This window comes from Tubulanus polymorphus, chromosome 12 (assembly GCF_964204645.1).
Source record: "Tubulanus polymorphus chromosome 12, tnTubPoly1.2, whole genome shotgun sequence".
Taxonomy (NCBI): domain Eukaryota; kingdom Metazoa; phylum Nemertea; class Palaeonemertea; order Tubulaniformes; family Tubulanidae; genus Tubulanus; species Tubulanus polymorphus.
Window position 1 is genome coordinate 1,207,896 of NC_134036.1, and position 16,188 is coordinate 1,224,083.

General features: G+C 38.0%; 1 protein-coding gene across 2 annotated transcripts; it reads right to left on the reverse strand.

The window, feature by feature from the left end:
- Positions 1-3,875: 3,875 nt before the first annotated feature.
- LOC141914089 (spermine synthase-like) lies at positions 3,876-15,050 on the reverse strand. 2 transcript variants are annotated; one of them, XM_074805370.1, is made up of 11 exons: positions 14,604-15,050; positions 11,441-11,558; positions 10,677-10,779; positions 8,139-8,203; positions 7,109-7,287; positions 6,579-6,742; positions 6,046-6,135; positions 5,507-5,618; positions 5,310-5,395; positions 4,541-4,650; positions 3,876-4,177 (listed from the first exon to the last, which is right to left on the reverse strand). In XM_074805370.1, exons 1-11 carry the CDS (start codon positions 14,683-14,685, stop codon positions 4,150-4,152), a joined length of 1,137 nt encoding a protein of 378 aa, XP_074661471.1. In that variant the 5' UTR covers positions 14,686-15,050; the 3' UTR covers positions 3,876-4,149. The 2 variants fall into 2 exon arrangements, with proteins under 2 accessions (XP_074661471.1, XP_074661472.1); XM_074805371.1 differs by lacking the exon at positions 8,139-8,203 and adding an exon at positions 9,992-10,056.
- Between the last annotated feature and the right edge of the window lie 1,138 nt (positions 15,051-16,188).

Sequence of the window (16,188 nt, forward strand, 5' to 3'; positions counted from 1 at the left end):
TAAATTGGTCTTCTTAATCTTGAGACTTGTCTTAAATTGTTAGAATGATCAAGGAAGCATAATGAGCTTAGACTGGTCTTGAAGTTGTGTTCAAATAGGTTACAGAACCAAAATGAGCTTAGACTGGTCTTGAAGTTGTGTTCAAATAGGTTACAGAACCAAAATGAGCTTAGACTGGTCTTGAAGTTGTGTTCAAATAGGTTACAGAACCAAAATGAGCTTAGACTGGTCTTGAAGTTGTGTTCAAATAGGTTACAGAACCAAAATGAGCTTAGACTGGTCTTGAAGTTGTGTTCAAATAGGTTACAGAACCAAAATGAGCTTAGACTGGTCATAAGTTGTTGGATTGGTTATAGAACCAGAATGAGTTTAGACTGGTCTTCAATCTAACCTATAACTGTGCATAACTGGGTCAAGGGTTCTTATAATTTTCAGTACCGGTACTACCATCTATTATTGTGATCAAGGTCATCTTAGTTTTGCTAGTAAAATTTTACAAAATGTTAATTTCAATCATTGAAATCAAAACTTAGGCTTAATTAAACTTTATATCTTGATTATGATCTTCATATTGTGATTATTTTTTCGCTTTAAGTTTGTCGTTGGTTTCTATTTTTTTATTTTCTGCAGTTTTAAATTCGGCTTCTGTTAAGTGAAAAATTCGTGAATAACAAGTAAGCAAAATTTAAAGTTAAATCCCGCAACCATAAAGAAAATAAACTAAATGAGCATTTTGACTTTTCGACCCAATCCTATGGGCCATTTTTCTGTTATCAAATCGAAAAAGGTCTTTGAAAATGGCCCATCTTAGAATTGGGTCTAAAGGTTTAAATGCTCACTAAGTTCTTATCTTTATTGTGAGTTTTTACCTCAAATAATATTTAGACATCCACTTGTCTATGGGAAACCATGTAATCGTAAAAATTGAATTCGTGTATTAATTAGTTAAATCCATTTTGATTATGCATTAAATAGTTAAAATATTAGTGATAATAATGAAATGATAATGATCAATGATCAATGATTATTTATAAATGTAAATATAATGATACCGATAGAATTGTACGATAGATTTTTTTTAAAAATACAATGATGTGTTCATTAATGATGTAAATCTTTGAGTATCTGGTTTCACGGAACTTGGTGGCTAATTCAAAGTCAATTCATATGCAACAATAATTTAAGGGATCATTCATTTATAGTGTGCGCATGAAATTCGACTTTTTCAAACCCAAAATCGGCCATTTTTTATGTACATTTATGCACTGATCCCTAATGCGGAATGTAATAAATGAATTAGCCCTTACCTAAAGTGGAGTCTGATCAAATTAACTGTTGAACGAATTTAAGTAGCCTATAGGCATGTTAGGCTAAACTAAATTGATACCTTGTTTCTCCTAATCAGCCGGGTCATTTTGTAAACCACAATAGAATTTGTAATCTGTTCATTCTTATAGCTGCCGGGTTTGTTATATTAGCTTGATCATGATTTTAAAGAACATTGATTTAGACAGTGTAGATAGGCAGCTGAGTCAACTTTTCAGCTTAGCAGAAATGAGAGAAACAAATTATCAATTTTGTTTAGCCTTACTCATGCTTACTATAATATTTAGAATACATAGAAATTATACTATTAAATAATTATGAAAGTGTAAGATTTCAAGAGTATTTTTAGTGTTTTAAACAGGGTATGATACAACAGACTCGGTGTGACGAATGATTCTATTTGCATTGATACTATAGAATTTATAAATATACTTGTACAAATAACAGTCTGTTGCTGCTGAACAGTTAAAAACGTTAAGTTCTAAATTATCAATGTGTACAGCGCCTGATTGGATCAAATTTTTTGAAAAAATGACGACTTGGGGTTTTTCAGTGGCTAGCTTTTCTTCTATGCCAGACCCTGGAGCACCTAACAGACCCTAGGGCAGCCCACAGGGTCTGTTATCCTATCCTACCCTAGGCAGACCCTCGGAAACTTAACCAACCCTGGGCAGTCCCTGGGGCACCTAACAGACCCTGGGAAACCTAACTGGGCAGCCCCTGGGGCACCTATCAGTCTCCGCATTTTTTATCAAAAATACTCGAAACAAATGCATTTTATAATATTGTATGTTACTATGCTATATATGTACGTGTCTATGTGTGATCATTAAACTATTTGTTAATAAATAACCATTCACTTCGTGTTGTTGAATGTACGATCTTTTTAGTGTTGATATTTATTTAGAATTATTAAAGATGGTTTACGGGCGACACGCTATGAGGACGGGCTTTACTTCCGGTGGGATAAGAGATGAGAATTGAGTGAGCTATAATAATGGACTCTATTGTGTTTGTTCGCTGAATCGGTCGTCGGTTTTCTTGAACATTACAGGACTGGGCTTATGACATCTTCATCCGTCAAGGGATTCGAACCCACTAAGCTAAAGTCGTTCCCAGAGCAAAAAGCGAAGTGGGAGCGAGTTCGGGAGCGAATTCGGGCCCCTGGCAAGCGAGGATCGGTCTATGAACGGATCGATTGAGTTAATTGTTTTAAGAGGGCGCCACGTGCCGGTCTAAGGAGACAAATTTTTCATTCGTTATGCAAATATAATTTTCAAAAATGTCTGACACTTGACACGGTTCGATGATAAAAACTCACTTCTGTGGGGATGATAAATGAATTGGTCTTTGATGATAGATAACAAGGACGACCAGAAGTATCAAATTTATGGTTGATTGATGACGCGAGTGAGGAGCTTGCTGGAGAATCAAATGGGAACCGTTGTTTCTCCCATAACTTTACTTGAATGGGGTATACGAGTCTCTATAGTCTGGTCCTAATTTATTAACCGAAACACTCACTTCCGCGATGACGTCACAATATAAAAACCATGTTCCTAAATGATGGTAACATTTTTACAATGTTCCCTGTATATGAGTCCCTAAAGTCTGTTCATAATTATTTACCCGAAGAGGAACTGCTGATAGGATGAACAAAGATGGAACTTCCTTACCTCACAGTCTTTGCCAAGCCAAAAATATCGTGCCATTTCCAATATTTAAAGTGTTATTCCCAAAATCTCTTTGAAATTCACTTTAGCCCATGTAGAATCTGTCATGTCGACAGTCATTGAGTTATAGTTCTATTCTCACATCCAGGAGTCCACCGGAAGATACCGGAATGCATCCATTAATCCCATCATAAATCCGTTAAGGGAGTGGATAATACGCACACTACCGGTATGTTTAAGTTATCCCTGCCCCTCTTCTGCAAGCCCTACAAGCTGACCATACTAATAACACCTTCATGTGTGTACACGAATATACCAAGGCGAAGGATCAAGAAATGACCTCGTTAGGGATGATCAACTCTTTACATAACCGCTCAAATCTTTGACCTGATTCGGTTAGATTTCATCGTAATCAATGAATAGATGAATTGGAACGGAGAAGGGGTGGTGGTATACATACCACAGGTCGTGTGACAGGATTGTGCCCTCGTCTCGAGTCACTTGTTAGGCCACTGAAAGGGACACCATCATCTCCCAAGGGGATGAAGAAAAAGGGTTCGATTAAGACTCGCAGTTATAAGTTGATTACTCCAAAATTGAAAGTAACCCCCCTCGTGAAGATGTCGATTTCGTAGAACTTGGGCCTCGGAGCTTCCCGAGATCTGCCATCTTCTAGATGTGAAAACTGGAATATTGTGCCGGCCCCATAAAATCCCACGTGATATTTTTTTGGGACAACCCGACACTGTTTCAACTCCTCATGCGGGACCATGGTCCATAACGTTCCCCAAACCTGATACAACTCTGTCTCCTTTGGAAAAAAACACAAGACCATGACACAAACCGTTCACTCAAACAACAACACTGATTTCTGTGTTTGTCATGAAGAATAATGTATTAAAATCACATATCTTATACTTTGTATGAAATAACAATAATATCGTTCCGTTAAAACAAAATATTCAAAAATTCGAAAAAAATGTTTCAGATACTTAGTGTCCACAACGTAAGCGCTTTGTTTTAAACCCATTACCACAATTTTCACTGACTTCGTCCTCACTTACAGACCCTGGAGACCACGAGTATAAATTTTTACGATGAATTAAATTGATTTGATTAGATTATTGAAGATTCACATTCGTCCATTCCTTCACTTCCATACTTCATATAGACAGTAACTGAATCACAGCTGGTTAAGGAACACAATGTTGAAGTTATCGAGAATGAGAAGGTCGTTATTAGTAACTAATCATAATTTTACTGAATCGTTGAAGTTATCGAGAATGAGAAGGTCGTTATTAGTAACTAATCATAATTTTACTGAATCGTTAAAGTTATCGAAAATGAGAAGGTCGACATTAGTAACTAATCATAATTTTACTGAATCGTTGAAGTTATCGAGAATGAGAAGGTCATCATAAGTAACTAATCGCAACTTGTATCGTTGAAGTCATTGATGACGAGAAAGTCGTCATTAGTTTGATCTTACCGAAGCTGGAACAGCCTATAAAATGCGGCTGTGTATTGTATATAAAGGATACGTTTCATGGAACGATGGAACATGCCGAGCCCTCATTTCAAATTTAGCGCCTAAAGTTTTGATGTCATTCTCGAATTGTGTTCGATAGTCGAGTCCACTCCAGCAGTTTCCCTGCGCGGATAGAAACAAAAACATATATATCATAGACTAACGTGCAGAGTGGATAGATAAAGGGGCATAAATCCCCCTAATGACATATCACCAAACTTCAGAGATCCCCCATGACATAATCAAATTCAAGTGGTGATATAAACACTTTGTACAAAGATGGCTGTCTCCATAAATTCCCCTATGACATTATTAAATAATGACGTCATAGATGGTATCATCATTTTGATGTGGTGATACCTGCTGAAAAGAAGTGCCTGTCCCATTAGTCCCCTCTACGACACCATCAAATAGAAATGGTACAGATATAGGCCTAGACCCCAAAATATAATGACTATTCTCCTAAATCTCCCTAATGACAATAATCAACCTGATACTTCCAGAAAGAATGGTTGCCTCCATTAATCCCCCTATGACATCATGAAAGAAAACCTTCCTAGAGTGGATAGATAGACTGGCATAAATCCCCCTAATGACTCCATAGATCCCTCTTTGACATCATCAAATTCAAGTGGTGATACAAACACTTGTACTAAGATGGCTGCCTTGATAAATCCCACTCTGACATCATCAAATGACTTCATAGATCCCAAAAGATGGCCACTACCACGAATTCCCCTATGACATCATGAAAGAAAACCTTTCCTATATTCTGTACTTACTCTGGCTAGATATTTTCCGTTTGGTTTCAGCACATTCAACGACAATTCCAGAATCATACTGCAAGACTGGAAATCATAGTTGTAACCTGAAAATAGAGGAGGAAAATCCAACGACCGTTAGATTTGAAATTTAACCGTTAGATTTCAAATTTTCATACTTCCTTATATGGAGAAACTGAGGAATTCTCCCGACTTACCTTGATTCGCCTTGTCGACCGGAAATTCAGTCAGATCGTTCACTACGAAATCAAAATGGATGCCTTTCGATTTGTAATGTATCAACTTCTTTATGCAATCGTCAATTATAATCTGAAACGAGAACAAAAAACGATCAGTGACGATCAAATTCCGACATACGTCATGCTAGACAGCCTACGTCCAGAGGAACTAGCTCAGATGGTAGAGCGCTCGCTTTGCATGCGAGAGGTACCGGGATCGATGCCCGGGTTCTCCAAGGTATTCTTTTTTGTCAAACCCGACATTAATGAGGACGACACGCCAAGACGAGACCGTTTAGAAACATGACAGGGGAACTAGCGCAGATGGTAGAGCGCTCGCTTAGCATGCGAGAGGTACCGAGATCGCTGCCCGGGTTTCTTTTTGGTCAAACTTTATTTGTTACCCCTGACCTTTCTTTTATTTATCTATCTGTGTTCTTAGGGTGTGGACGAACAATGTTTGACTGAATCATGGCGAACATGACGGATTGATATCTTTTTCGATCATATTTACGTACCTCGTGATTTTTTCCTTTAAACTCATCCATCGTATCTCCACAAACACTGCGCATATGTTTACGACAAGCTTTTATCACTTCTTCGTCAATCTGTACGAAAAAAAAAATCATCTAAATAGATTTTACACAGCATTAACGGACAGTTCATTTGCAACCACCATTTTCAACTACTTTAATCTCTGGTTGCATTCAGGGGAAGAGATATGTCATGGCAGCAATGGTACCAGAACTGGAAGAGTGAGACATCTCTGGTTGCATTCAAGGGAAGAGATATGTCATGGCAGCAATGGAACCAGAACTGGAAGAGTGAGACATCTCTGGTTGCATTCAAGGGAAGAGATATGTTATGGCAGCAGAACTGGAGGAGCGAGACATCTCTGTTTGCATTCAAGGGAAGAGATATGTCATGGCAGCAATGCTGGCAGAACTGGAGGAGCCAGAAATCTCTGGTTACATTGAGGGATAAAGATATGTCATGGTGGTAGACCTGGAAGAGCGAGATGTGGTGCCAACTGAGAAAGGCATATCTATACCTCGACCATGGTGACCATTTTAACTTTCTCTTTCACAAGTTCATGTATGAGACCGCCATCACCGCCGCCGAGAATCAGCACTTCTTTTCCTTTGTAATCCTCCCTGCGTTCGGCTCCGATACCCAACAACGTATCCATGTAAACTCGGTCGCTCTCACCGAACACTTAAATATAAATATAATTATTTATATTAATATCTGATTAATGCATATGTTTTATTGGCAAATAAGGAATTGAAGAATTTTATTACAAAGATGGAATCTTCGTTTTTTCGTTGTAGGACATCCGGTGGTCTCCTTGTTGAGGTAAAGGACGCCCCCTGGTGACGAGTTGAGATACTTGAAGAGATGTAGGATGCCCCTAGTGACGGGGATACTAATTAATACCCTCGTTGAGGTGTAGGACGCCCCCTAGTGATGGGGATACTCACTAATACCCTCGTTGAGGTGTAGGACGCCCCCTAGTGACGGGAATACTAACTAATATCCTCGTTGAGGTGTAGGACGCCCCCTAGTGACGGGAATACTTACTAACATCCTCGTCTAGATGCAAAACGTTGCCGAATTCTTTGCTGTGAAGGATTTTGATATTTTGCCATTTGGAGTCGGAATTGTGAACGAGTTTATCGTAGTCGAACTCGAGCAGACGTTCGTCGGACGACGCGTAATATCTCCACAGGTTATCACCTCGTAATACCGGGCAATACAGACTGTAATACAATAGCAGTATCTCAAATCAATATCGGATATATCAATCTCATCGCGAACTAGTGAACGAGAGAAAATTAAATTTGATAATTCATTCGATGAATATCGATTTAAATCTCATGTGTACAACAGTGAATCTCAGAAATAATTCGATAATTAAACTTACTTCTATTAAGATATACTAATCGAAAAAATAATGAATATTGATTGATATATTATTGATTGATTGATATAACAATGATTGACCTATATATTATTTATTGATCGATATAATATTGATTGATCGATATAAAATTGATTGATACTGATATTATTGATTAAATATATCAACAGTTTGTTAGAGCATAATATCGCTGCGTTAGTCGAGTGGCTCCCAAAATACCCTGCTACACGATATAGTCAATTAAACAAATCACATCAAACGATACATCAATTTGTGTGCATTTGGATGAATTAGTAGGAGGACGGTTTTCAGAAATATATATATAGAGAGAATTCAAAAAGATTAAAAAGCGAATTTTATTTATCAAGAATTAAGACAAAAAAAAATCTTTACGCCAAGCTCCTAGTGCAATGAACGATAAGACAATGAACCCATAAACCGTCAATTACCTGCTTACTACGAGAATTACTAAAATAGCTTGTTCTCCCTTCGCACCTGACGACAATCTCTAGCGAGAGTTCGAAACCACGTGTGCATCTTTATATCAATTCTTGATAAATAAAATTCCAATATCTAATTTTTCTAAATTCTGTATGTAGTTGCGGGTAATATGATTATCCGTAGCCTTCACGTTCCGGGGGTACGGGTGGCTATTTTAGCATAGCGAATTGAATGAAATAGATGTTGTACCTGCGACTGCTAACGCACAATGAACCGAGATGACTTTTCAATTTGTCTTCGATTGTTCGAGCACACTGCGCATGCGTGGACAATATGTGGAAATAATGAAAAAAAGATTTTTTGAAAAGAGAGAATAAGAAAAGAAGAAAAACATGCTTTAGTATTTTTAAACGTGAGTGACAAAATATCATAAGGCGGCCATCTTGGATCAGCAGACACCGGCGAAAATATCCGAGCATCAAAATCCAAGATGGCCGCCTCTGATATTTGAAATGCGTAAATTTAGAAGCGACATTTCGTCACTTTCCAAACGGCTTTGTAAGCTATATGGCTAAATATATAACGTAATTGATGAGCTTTTCGACTCAATTTTCGACTCAATAATCTACGAGTCATTTACAAAACCTCCTCTACTTTCTTTCAATGCACCCCTGTCTAAAATACCCAGTGCACAGAGTCTAGTCCTCGTTTTCAGACAACCTATCTTCAGCCCTATTTCGCGCGAAAAAATGTAAACTGATATTTTATAGGTTTGAATTAATAACCTTTGGTTGCTTCCAATTCGGGCCACGCTAGAAAACAATTCCGTCGGCTAGAGACAAGACATGTTTTGTGTCCTCGCGCGAGATAACTAAAAATGGGCCATTTTAAATTTTCACTCTTTATGTAAAAAGTATTTTATCTTGCCTCTACGCTTTAAGAAAAATGTTTTACTATGGCCCAAATCAGCGACTTTATGATGATGATTTCAATGTGGCCAACTATTCAAACTCAACCGTTTTTTTTAAATCTTGAAATAGGGATTGTCCCTGTTATCTATTTGGTTGGTAAATTTCATTTGATTTTCATTCATAGAGTGTCCCTTACAAACACCCACCAAACCATTTTTAAGCGTTAAGCTTTTCCGAAAAACTATTCGACCCTGACCTCCACGAACAAAAGGCTCTATATTCCGACCATCTGTAGTGTGGGGGCGCTGTTAGATACAAAACCGCGCGTTAATTGGTTAGCTGGAACGTATGAATAAACATAACATATGCCAATCAAACATTGAATGGGGCGTGGCTTATTTAGCGTTCAAACTTTTTAAAACAATCTATCAAAATGTAGAAAACAATCATGAAATGTAATTAGAAAAACCGCGGTGCTTCAGTGGTTTGTATCAGAGTTTATAGGTGCTTGGGGACGACAAGCACTGTCCCTGGCATGCGACCATACACCGGATGTAACTAACAACTGACCCTTGCGTCTCGACTAGGTCGTCGCCCATTTTCGCGTTCATTTTGTGACGCATTTCTAAAGAAGTCTGAAAATTTCGGAATGAATTTCTGAGTTATCATGATATCTTCCAACGTTACCACCGTCGCCACCGCTGCCGCCGCCGCCGCTGCCGCCCTACAGCGCCTGCGTGTCGTCACGAATCCCTCGTATGACGTCATCGGAATGCAATAAACAATACCGTATCTGATATATCCGATGACGTCATAGGTGGATTCGTGAAGATTAGCATGGTTTTTACATTTGAATGTGTGAGTCAAGGGCCGTGCCGCGAGTTTAGTTTTTGAGGGGTGGTTCTATGCCAAGGGAAAGCTGCACTTTTTCACCGTGAAAATGGGCCAAAAATAAACCAAGAAATTGCATCCAAATTCGTTCGAAAAATCTTGACTCGATTTTTCGTTTTATACTGAGTTTTTGAAGGACACCCGAACCCTCCTCGGCACGGGCCTGTGAATGATGATAATGATAATGACGCCCTGGCATGCTAATGAGGATGATGATGATGATGATGATGATGATGATGATGATGATGATGAGGATGAAGACGCGCATGCTGATGAACCGGAGTTGATCCGGAAACTGACCCGTGTACTGCCGTTAACTCGTTGCTCAGCATAGCCTGCATGGCGTGTTGCGTTTCGTAAAGCATCTGAAACATGCCAGAAAATCTTAGAAAAAACCCCGATCCTTTACGGAGCCCCGCAATAGCTGATGACACGGTGAAAAAAGGTTTTTTTCTTTACTTGGGAACGAAAAGTTTTCATGGGAACAAATTAGGAAAAGATTTCGTTCCCGGATTAAACTTTCGTTTGTTCCCACGTGGTTCTGTGGGCCAACCTACGTCGGAATTGCGTGGGCCACAATGCGCCGGAGTTGCGTGGGCCACAATGCGCCGTGGTTGCGTGGGCCACAATGCACCGTGGTAGCGTGGGCCACAATGCGCCGGAATTGCGTGGGCCACAATGCGCCGGAGTTGCGTGGGCCACAATGCGCCGTGGTTGCGTGGGCCACAATGCACCGTGGTAGCGTGGGCCACAATGCGCCGGAATTGCGTGGGCCACAATGCGCCGGAGTTGCGTGGGCCACAATGCGCCGGAATTGCGTGGGCCACAATGCGCCGTAGTTGCGTGGGCCACAATCCCGTTTTAGTTGCGTGTGCCCAATCCCGTCGTAGTTTTCTACACCGACAAAGCGATGCCCAAAAGTTGCCCAATGACGTAATTCTCAATAGTTTTATCGAAGTTGTTTTTTCCTGCCGTTCATACTCACATTCAAAGCGTATTTTTGTACAAACTCTTCTTTATCTTCCATGTGGACGATGGCGTCTAAGGTCACGTGGTTACCATCGTTAAATGTTCGAATATTACAGCTCCTAAAAAATGCGACAAAAAAAAACTATTGAACATTTTTAGAATCCTGTAAACTTTGACATTCTGTTTCATTTTGCTGACATGTAATTTTCGCTAACTTTTACTGACATGTAATTTTCGCAAACTTTAACTGACATGTTATTTTCGCTAACATTTTACTGACATGTTATTTTCGCAAACTTTAACTGACATGTTATTTTCGCTAACTTTTTACTGACATGTTATTTTCGCAAACTTTTAACTGACATGTTATTTTCGCAAACTTTAACTGACATGTTATTTTCGCTAACTTTTTACTGACCTGTTATTTTCGCTAACTTTTTACTGACATGTAATTTTCGCTTACTTTTACTGACATGTAATTTTCGCTAACTTTTACTGACATTTATTTTCGCAAACTTTAACTGACATGTTATTTTCGCAAACTGTTTACTGACATGTTATTTTCGCTAACTTTTTACTGACATGTTATTTTCGCAAACTTTAACTGATATGTTATTTTCGCTAACTTTTTACTGACCTGTTATTTTCGCTAACTTTTTACTGACATGTTATTTTCGTAAACTTGTAAAAAATGTTATTTTCACTGGTATTCGCCTTTAATGACGCGTTTGCCATTTTACTGATACGTTATTTTCGCCGATGTTTCTAATTTCTACTCACATGTTATTCTCGCCGATAGCCACGTAGAGTCTATCTCCGTTGGGAATGTCGTGCGAAGCCTTCGAAACGATTGGTCCGATTGTAAACTCTGCCAATTCGTACAGTTTCTTTTCACATTCTGCGATTTAAAAAAATCAAAAAAAAAAAAATCATTTTTTAAGAAAACGAAATGATCTCGACTACATCCATTATTAAAAACCCATATGACATCACAATATTGACAATTCCAGAAAGATGGCCGCCTGCGTACATCCCCTTATGACGTCATGGCGTTAATGATGTGGTGACACATACCCTTACCTATATATCACCCTATGACATCATCAAATTGACACGGTAGACATTTCAGAGAAAATGGCTGCCCCTGCATGTCCCCCTATGACGTCATGCAATTAGTGATGAGGTGACTCCCACGACAACACTTCCTCTAATGGCGCAATATGTCAGCAAAATGATTTATGATAATTAATGATAATTTAGCTGGGTAGGGTGTGAAAGCCGGTCAGTAGTAGGGTAGTACTACGAATTCATACAACGAATAAGTTGAATTCAAAACCGCGGGAGAGGATTTGGAATTATTCCGAAAACCGCGGGAGCGGATTAACGATTATTCTGAACCACGAACGTGTCGAATTAAACAGAACAAGTGACACTTTGAATCTGTTAGAATAACCCCCCCCGTACAATTGAATATAGATGGCGCTGTTAGAACAGCCCCCCGTACAATCTGACGTGTGCACAACAGATAAATCATACAAAATATAGGATCCTTTTGAATATAGATGGCGCTGTTAGAACAGCCCCCCGTACAATCTGACGCGTGGACAAAAAAACTAATTTTATTTCTTAAGAATTAGAATTAAAAACCACGACGTTTCGCACTCTCACGAGAGGTCAGCGACACCTGGCGATGATCATCGAAAATAGAAAAAAAGGTTGACTTTAATCATTCAATACATTGCTTGAAAACGGATTCGGATTCTACTTGAATAGCAGCACCATTCATTCACAAATCAGACATCAATTAAAATATCATTATCTTATCCGAGCCCTGCTTTACTAGGTGGTAAACGGAGGTTAAAAAATCAATACGATTAAATATCGATTACCATTCGAATCCGTATGAATTTGATTTTTGAATTTTTGAACCGATGATATTTCTAAAAATCATATGTTGGCTCCCGTTCGTCCATAGATCTACATTGATTTATTCCTTTGAGGTTTTTAAAGCCTGTTTTTTTGTAGTTGTTGTTAAACCCACGACACTATTTTACATAAATGAATGAATTAAAAAAAGCTGAAGTCACGAAAATCTAGATCGTTTGTATTCACGAAAAAAAAACGCGCACCGGGGATTTGCATGCTAAACAAGCACCTGTCCACCTGCTCGACAACAGCACGTGTATCATAATCGTCTTATTAAAATATCACGTAGAAGTTATTTTTTTTTTTTGAAAACGTATGGATGGCACATTGAACTGGATTTTGTATGTATTCAAATTTCAAAATTCTAACCGTTAATTTCCATACCACAAAACTATCGGTTACATCTCCATAGCGGTAAAACATATAGGCGTTAACCGATCACGATTGATGGAACACTGTATCCGTGTTGACGCGATTTAGAGAAAATCCCACAATGATAAGGAGAACGTCTTAGATTAAAAGTCTTTTTTCTTATCATTGTGGGATTATCTATAAATAGGCATTAACCTTTTAAAGTTTATCTGAATTTAGGATGAAATGCTAAATAAATTGATACCTCGATTCCCTCGTTTCTGTTGAGTTAAAAAAATGACCCACCCGGCCGCCAATCTGCCCTGGGCCCAGTTTCACGAAAAAGTGTAAGCCTAAAACAGTTTTAAGTTCCAATTGTTGTCCTCATTGAAGACATGAAGTAATGGCAATTACACCAAAAATTTGAGTTCAACTTTTTTTACTTTGGTTTTATATCATGATTCAGATATAGAAATGAACTGTTTAAAATATCATTGCAGTTTACAAAAATGAGCCCGGTCGATTAGGAGAAATGATTAGGTACCATTTTTCTAATTTTGTGAAACTATGGGACAACTGACTCTGAAGAAGGAACCACAAGTAGCCAAGATCTAAATCTACTAATTTCATTGCCCGCACTTTGTCCGGTTAGACGCTAGTTCGAATAATTCGCAGGACTATTGTCTGTCATGTATAGAATTGGACTTTGGAGCCCAAGTCAATACACGATAATATATTTACAAGGTCACCGGGTTAAGTCAGACCTCGTACAAGGCCTACAAAGTTTCCTATATCGCGGAAACTTTGATAAGTTTTCGGATTTTTACCTAAGTGCATAAAATAGGCAAATTTATTATAAATTCCCCCTATGACGTGATCAGTCTAGCCCCGATATATCGATGGCGTAATGTGCACCCTCACAGTCAAAAATAATTATCAAAATCTATTTAAAAAATGAAATATACAATAAAATTCAGAATTGTAATTGTTACTTTTGAAACACCCCGATATTGATGACGCATCGACTGACACAGAACCCATTGAATAACGCCTATTAGGTAACAATCACTGAACTACATTCAGGCCGACAGACGAACAGACAAAAATCCCGAAATCAAGTATACACTATTTGGAGAGGCCTAGACGCAATACATTTAGAATATAGAATATGTTTAATTGCTCGATGACAAAATACAATTGCTTAGAGCACAAAACAAAATCAAAATCTATAACAATTAGAATAATTAATGCGGTTCACAATTAACACACGTAGACGCACATACACATAAAGATACAAAATCAAAAACAGCTCACTGGAACAAACGCGTACAATAGGGGACCGCAATTTACAGTACAACAGGGGACCGCAATTAACAGTACAATAGGGGACTCTATGGAATACATAACTATATACATGTGTGATTATAGAAATACGAATTCGCTTGGCCAAATCACTGGTCTAAATCAATTTGAATTTCACTGTTTTAAGTGATCTAAAATGTGAAAATAAATGTCCAATTGTAATCACCTAATCCATATTCCTAATTAGTTAGAATTTTACAGATGACCCCGTCTTACAAATAAAAATCCACGCACACATTTCTACTGAATAATTCTAAGAAGCAGCAGTAGCAGCAGCAGCAGCAGCAGCAGCAGAAGCACTTACCCGGAGAAGAAAGAAATCCCGGCACCACTTTGAAGTAATACATCAGAGTACGGGTAGTCGTCGGTACTGCGGTCGTTGCCATCTTTAAAGTTTATTTTTTTGTTACGCAACAAAAATAGAAAAACAATCGATTGTTTATTTATCTAATTTGATGATATACGGCGCGCCTGTTGTTCGTCGTCTGCTGATCCCGACCGAGAGAGAGAGAGAGTTACCGACCCCCGGTTTCACTATCTCCAGTAACAGCCTGAATGAAAGTGACTATAAACCTCCTCTGATATCAGCTCCTGCTGATAATAATGCTATTCTATAACGGGTTAATATATGCGCGGATAAAGATATGAATATGAAAAAGATGTGAACTTTGTAATTTCTTGTTATAATCTGCCGTGTTTCATATGTCACCGCTGTTGACACGTCGCATTTCGATAGACTCGCTGTTTGTAATACAAGTGACAGCGATATTCAAGTACTGAAATATTCTGAATATATACATGTATATCGCGTCCGTACCTGTCGCTACAGGTCATAGGCGTTCATGGGAAAGACTTGTTACCCGAATGCGTTACGTCACTTAGAATTCATGCGAATCTCGACTTGCTCTATTTATTTGTATTTATTTTATTTACAGCGAATAAAATCGATCAACGATTTTACTTAGAAAAAAATTGAGTAAAGTTTATCAACTATTTTACTATAAGATGAAGAATGATTTTGAAATCATCAAGTAAAAACCGCAGTTGCTATTGATATATTAGTTTCAACATCAACCATGGAGCCGCAGTTGATATTATTGATATATCAGTTTCAATATCAACCATGGAGCCGCAGTTGATATTATTGATATATCAGTTTCAATATCAACCATGGAGCCGCAGTTGATATTATTGATATATCAGTTTCAATAGCAACCATGGAGCTGCAGTTGATATTGATATATCAGTTTCAATTTTCAATATGAACCGCGGGTTTCTACTTGTTAACTCGAAATGCGAGATTAATATCAGTCTCAATATCAGCGGTCATGATTTTGAAATGTTATTAACAATTTTCAAAATTAGTACATTAGTACATTAGTACAATTTTCAAAATTAGTTACATGCAACAATATACGAAATTTCAAAAATGATTTTAAAATGTTCTTTTGAACTGAAAATTAGTATATACATTTAACTGTTAGAATTGTAAGGAGAAGAACTCGAAATGTTATTGATTACCTTGAAAATAACACGAATCTTAATATTGTCGACAATTAATGATATATTATTCAGGATCTGAAGTATGTTATTTTGGATTTGAATTAATATCGATTATTAAACTGAATTGACCGGCAACCAGTCAAGCCCCGATATGGTGATGAGGCAGCGCACATCCTCTCAAAAAATAATTATCAAAATTTATTCAAACTAAACGCTAAAATTCTCGATTTTAATTGTTATTGTAAACTCCGAACTCAGGATCCAGTTCCACAGTTGAGAGTTTGAGTTAACTCCGCACTCAGGATCCAGTTCCACAGTTGAGAGTTTGAGTTAACTCCGCACTCAGGATCCAGTTCCACAGTTGAGAGTTTGAGTTAACTCCGCAC

What these genes read in the sequence shown, in the direction of transcription:
- LOC141914089 (XM_074805370.1), bottom strand. Translation starts at nt 14,685, where the DNA reads ATGGCAACGACCGCAGTACCGACGACTACCCGTACTCTGATGTATTAC. An exon ending in GCATCTAGACGAGGATGTTA is followed by an intron (nt 6,743 to 7,108) that starts GTAAGTATTCCC and finishes TTTATATTTAAG; the next exon opens with TGTTCGGTGAGAGCGACCGA. An exon ending in AAATGGTCACCATGGTCGAG is followed by an intron (nt 6,136 to 6,578) that starts GTATAGATATGC and finishes TTTTTCGTACAG; the next exon opens with ATTGACGAAGAAGTGATAAA.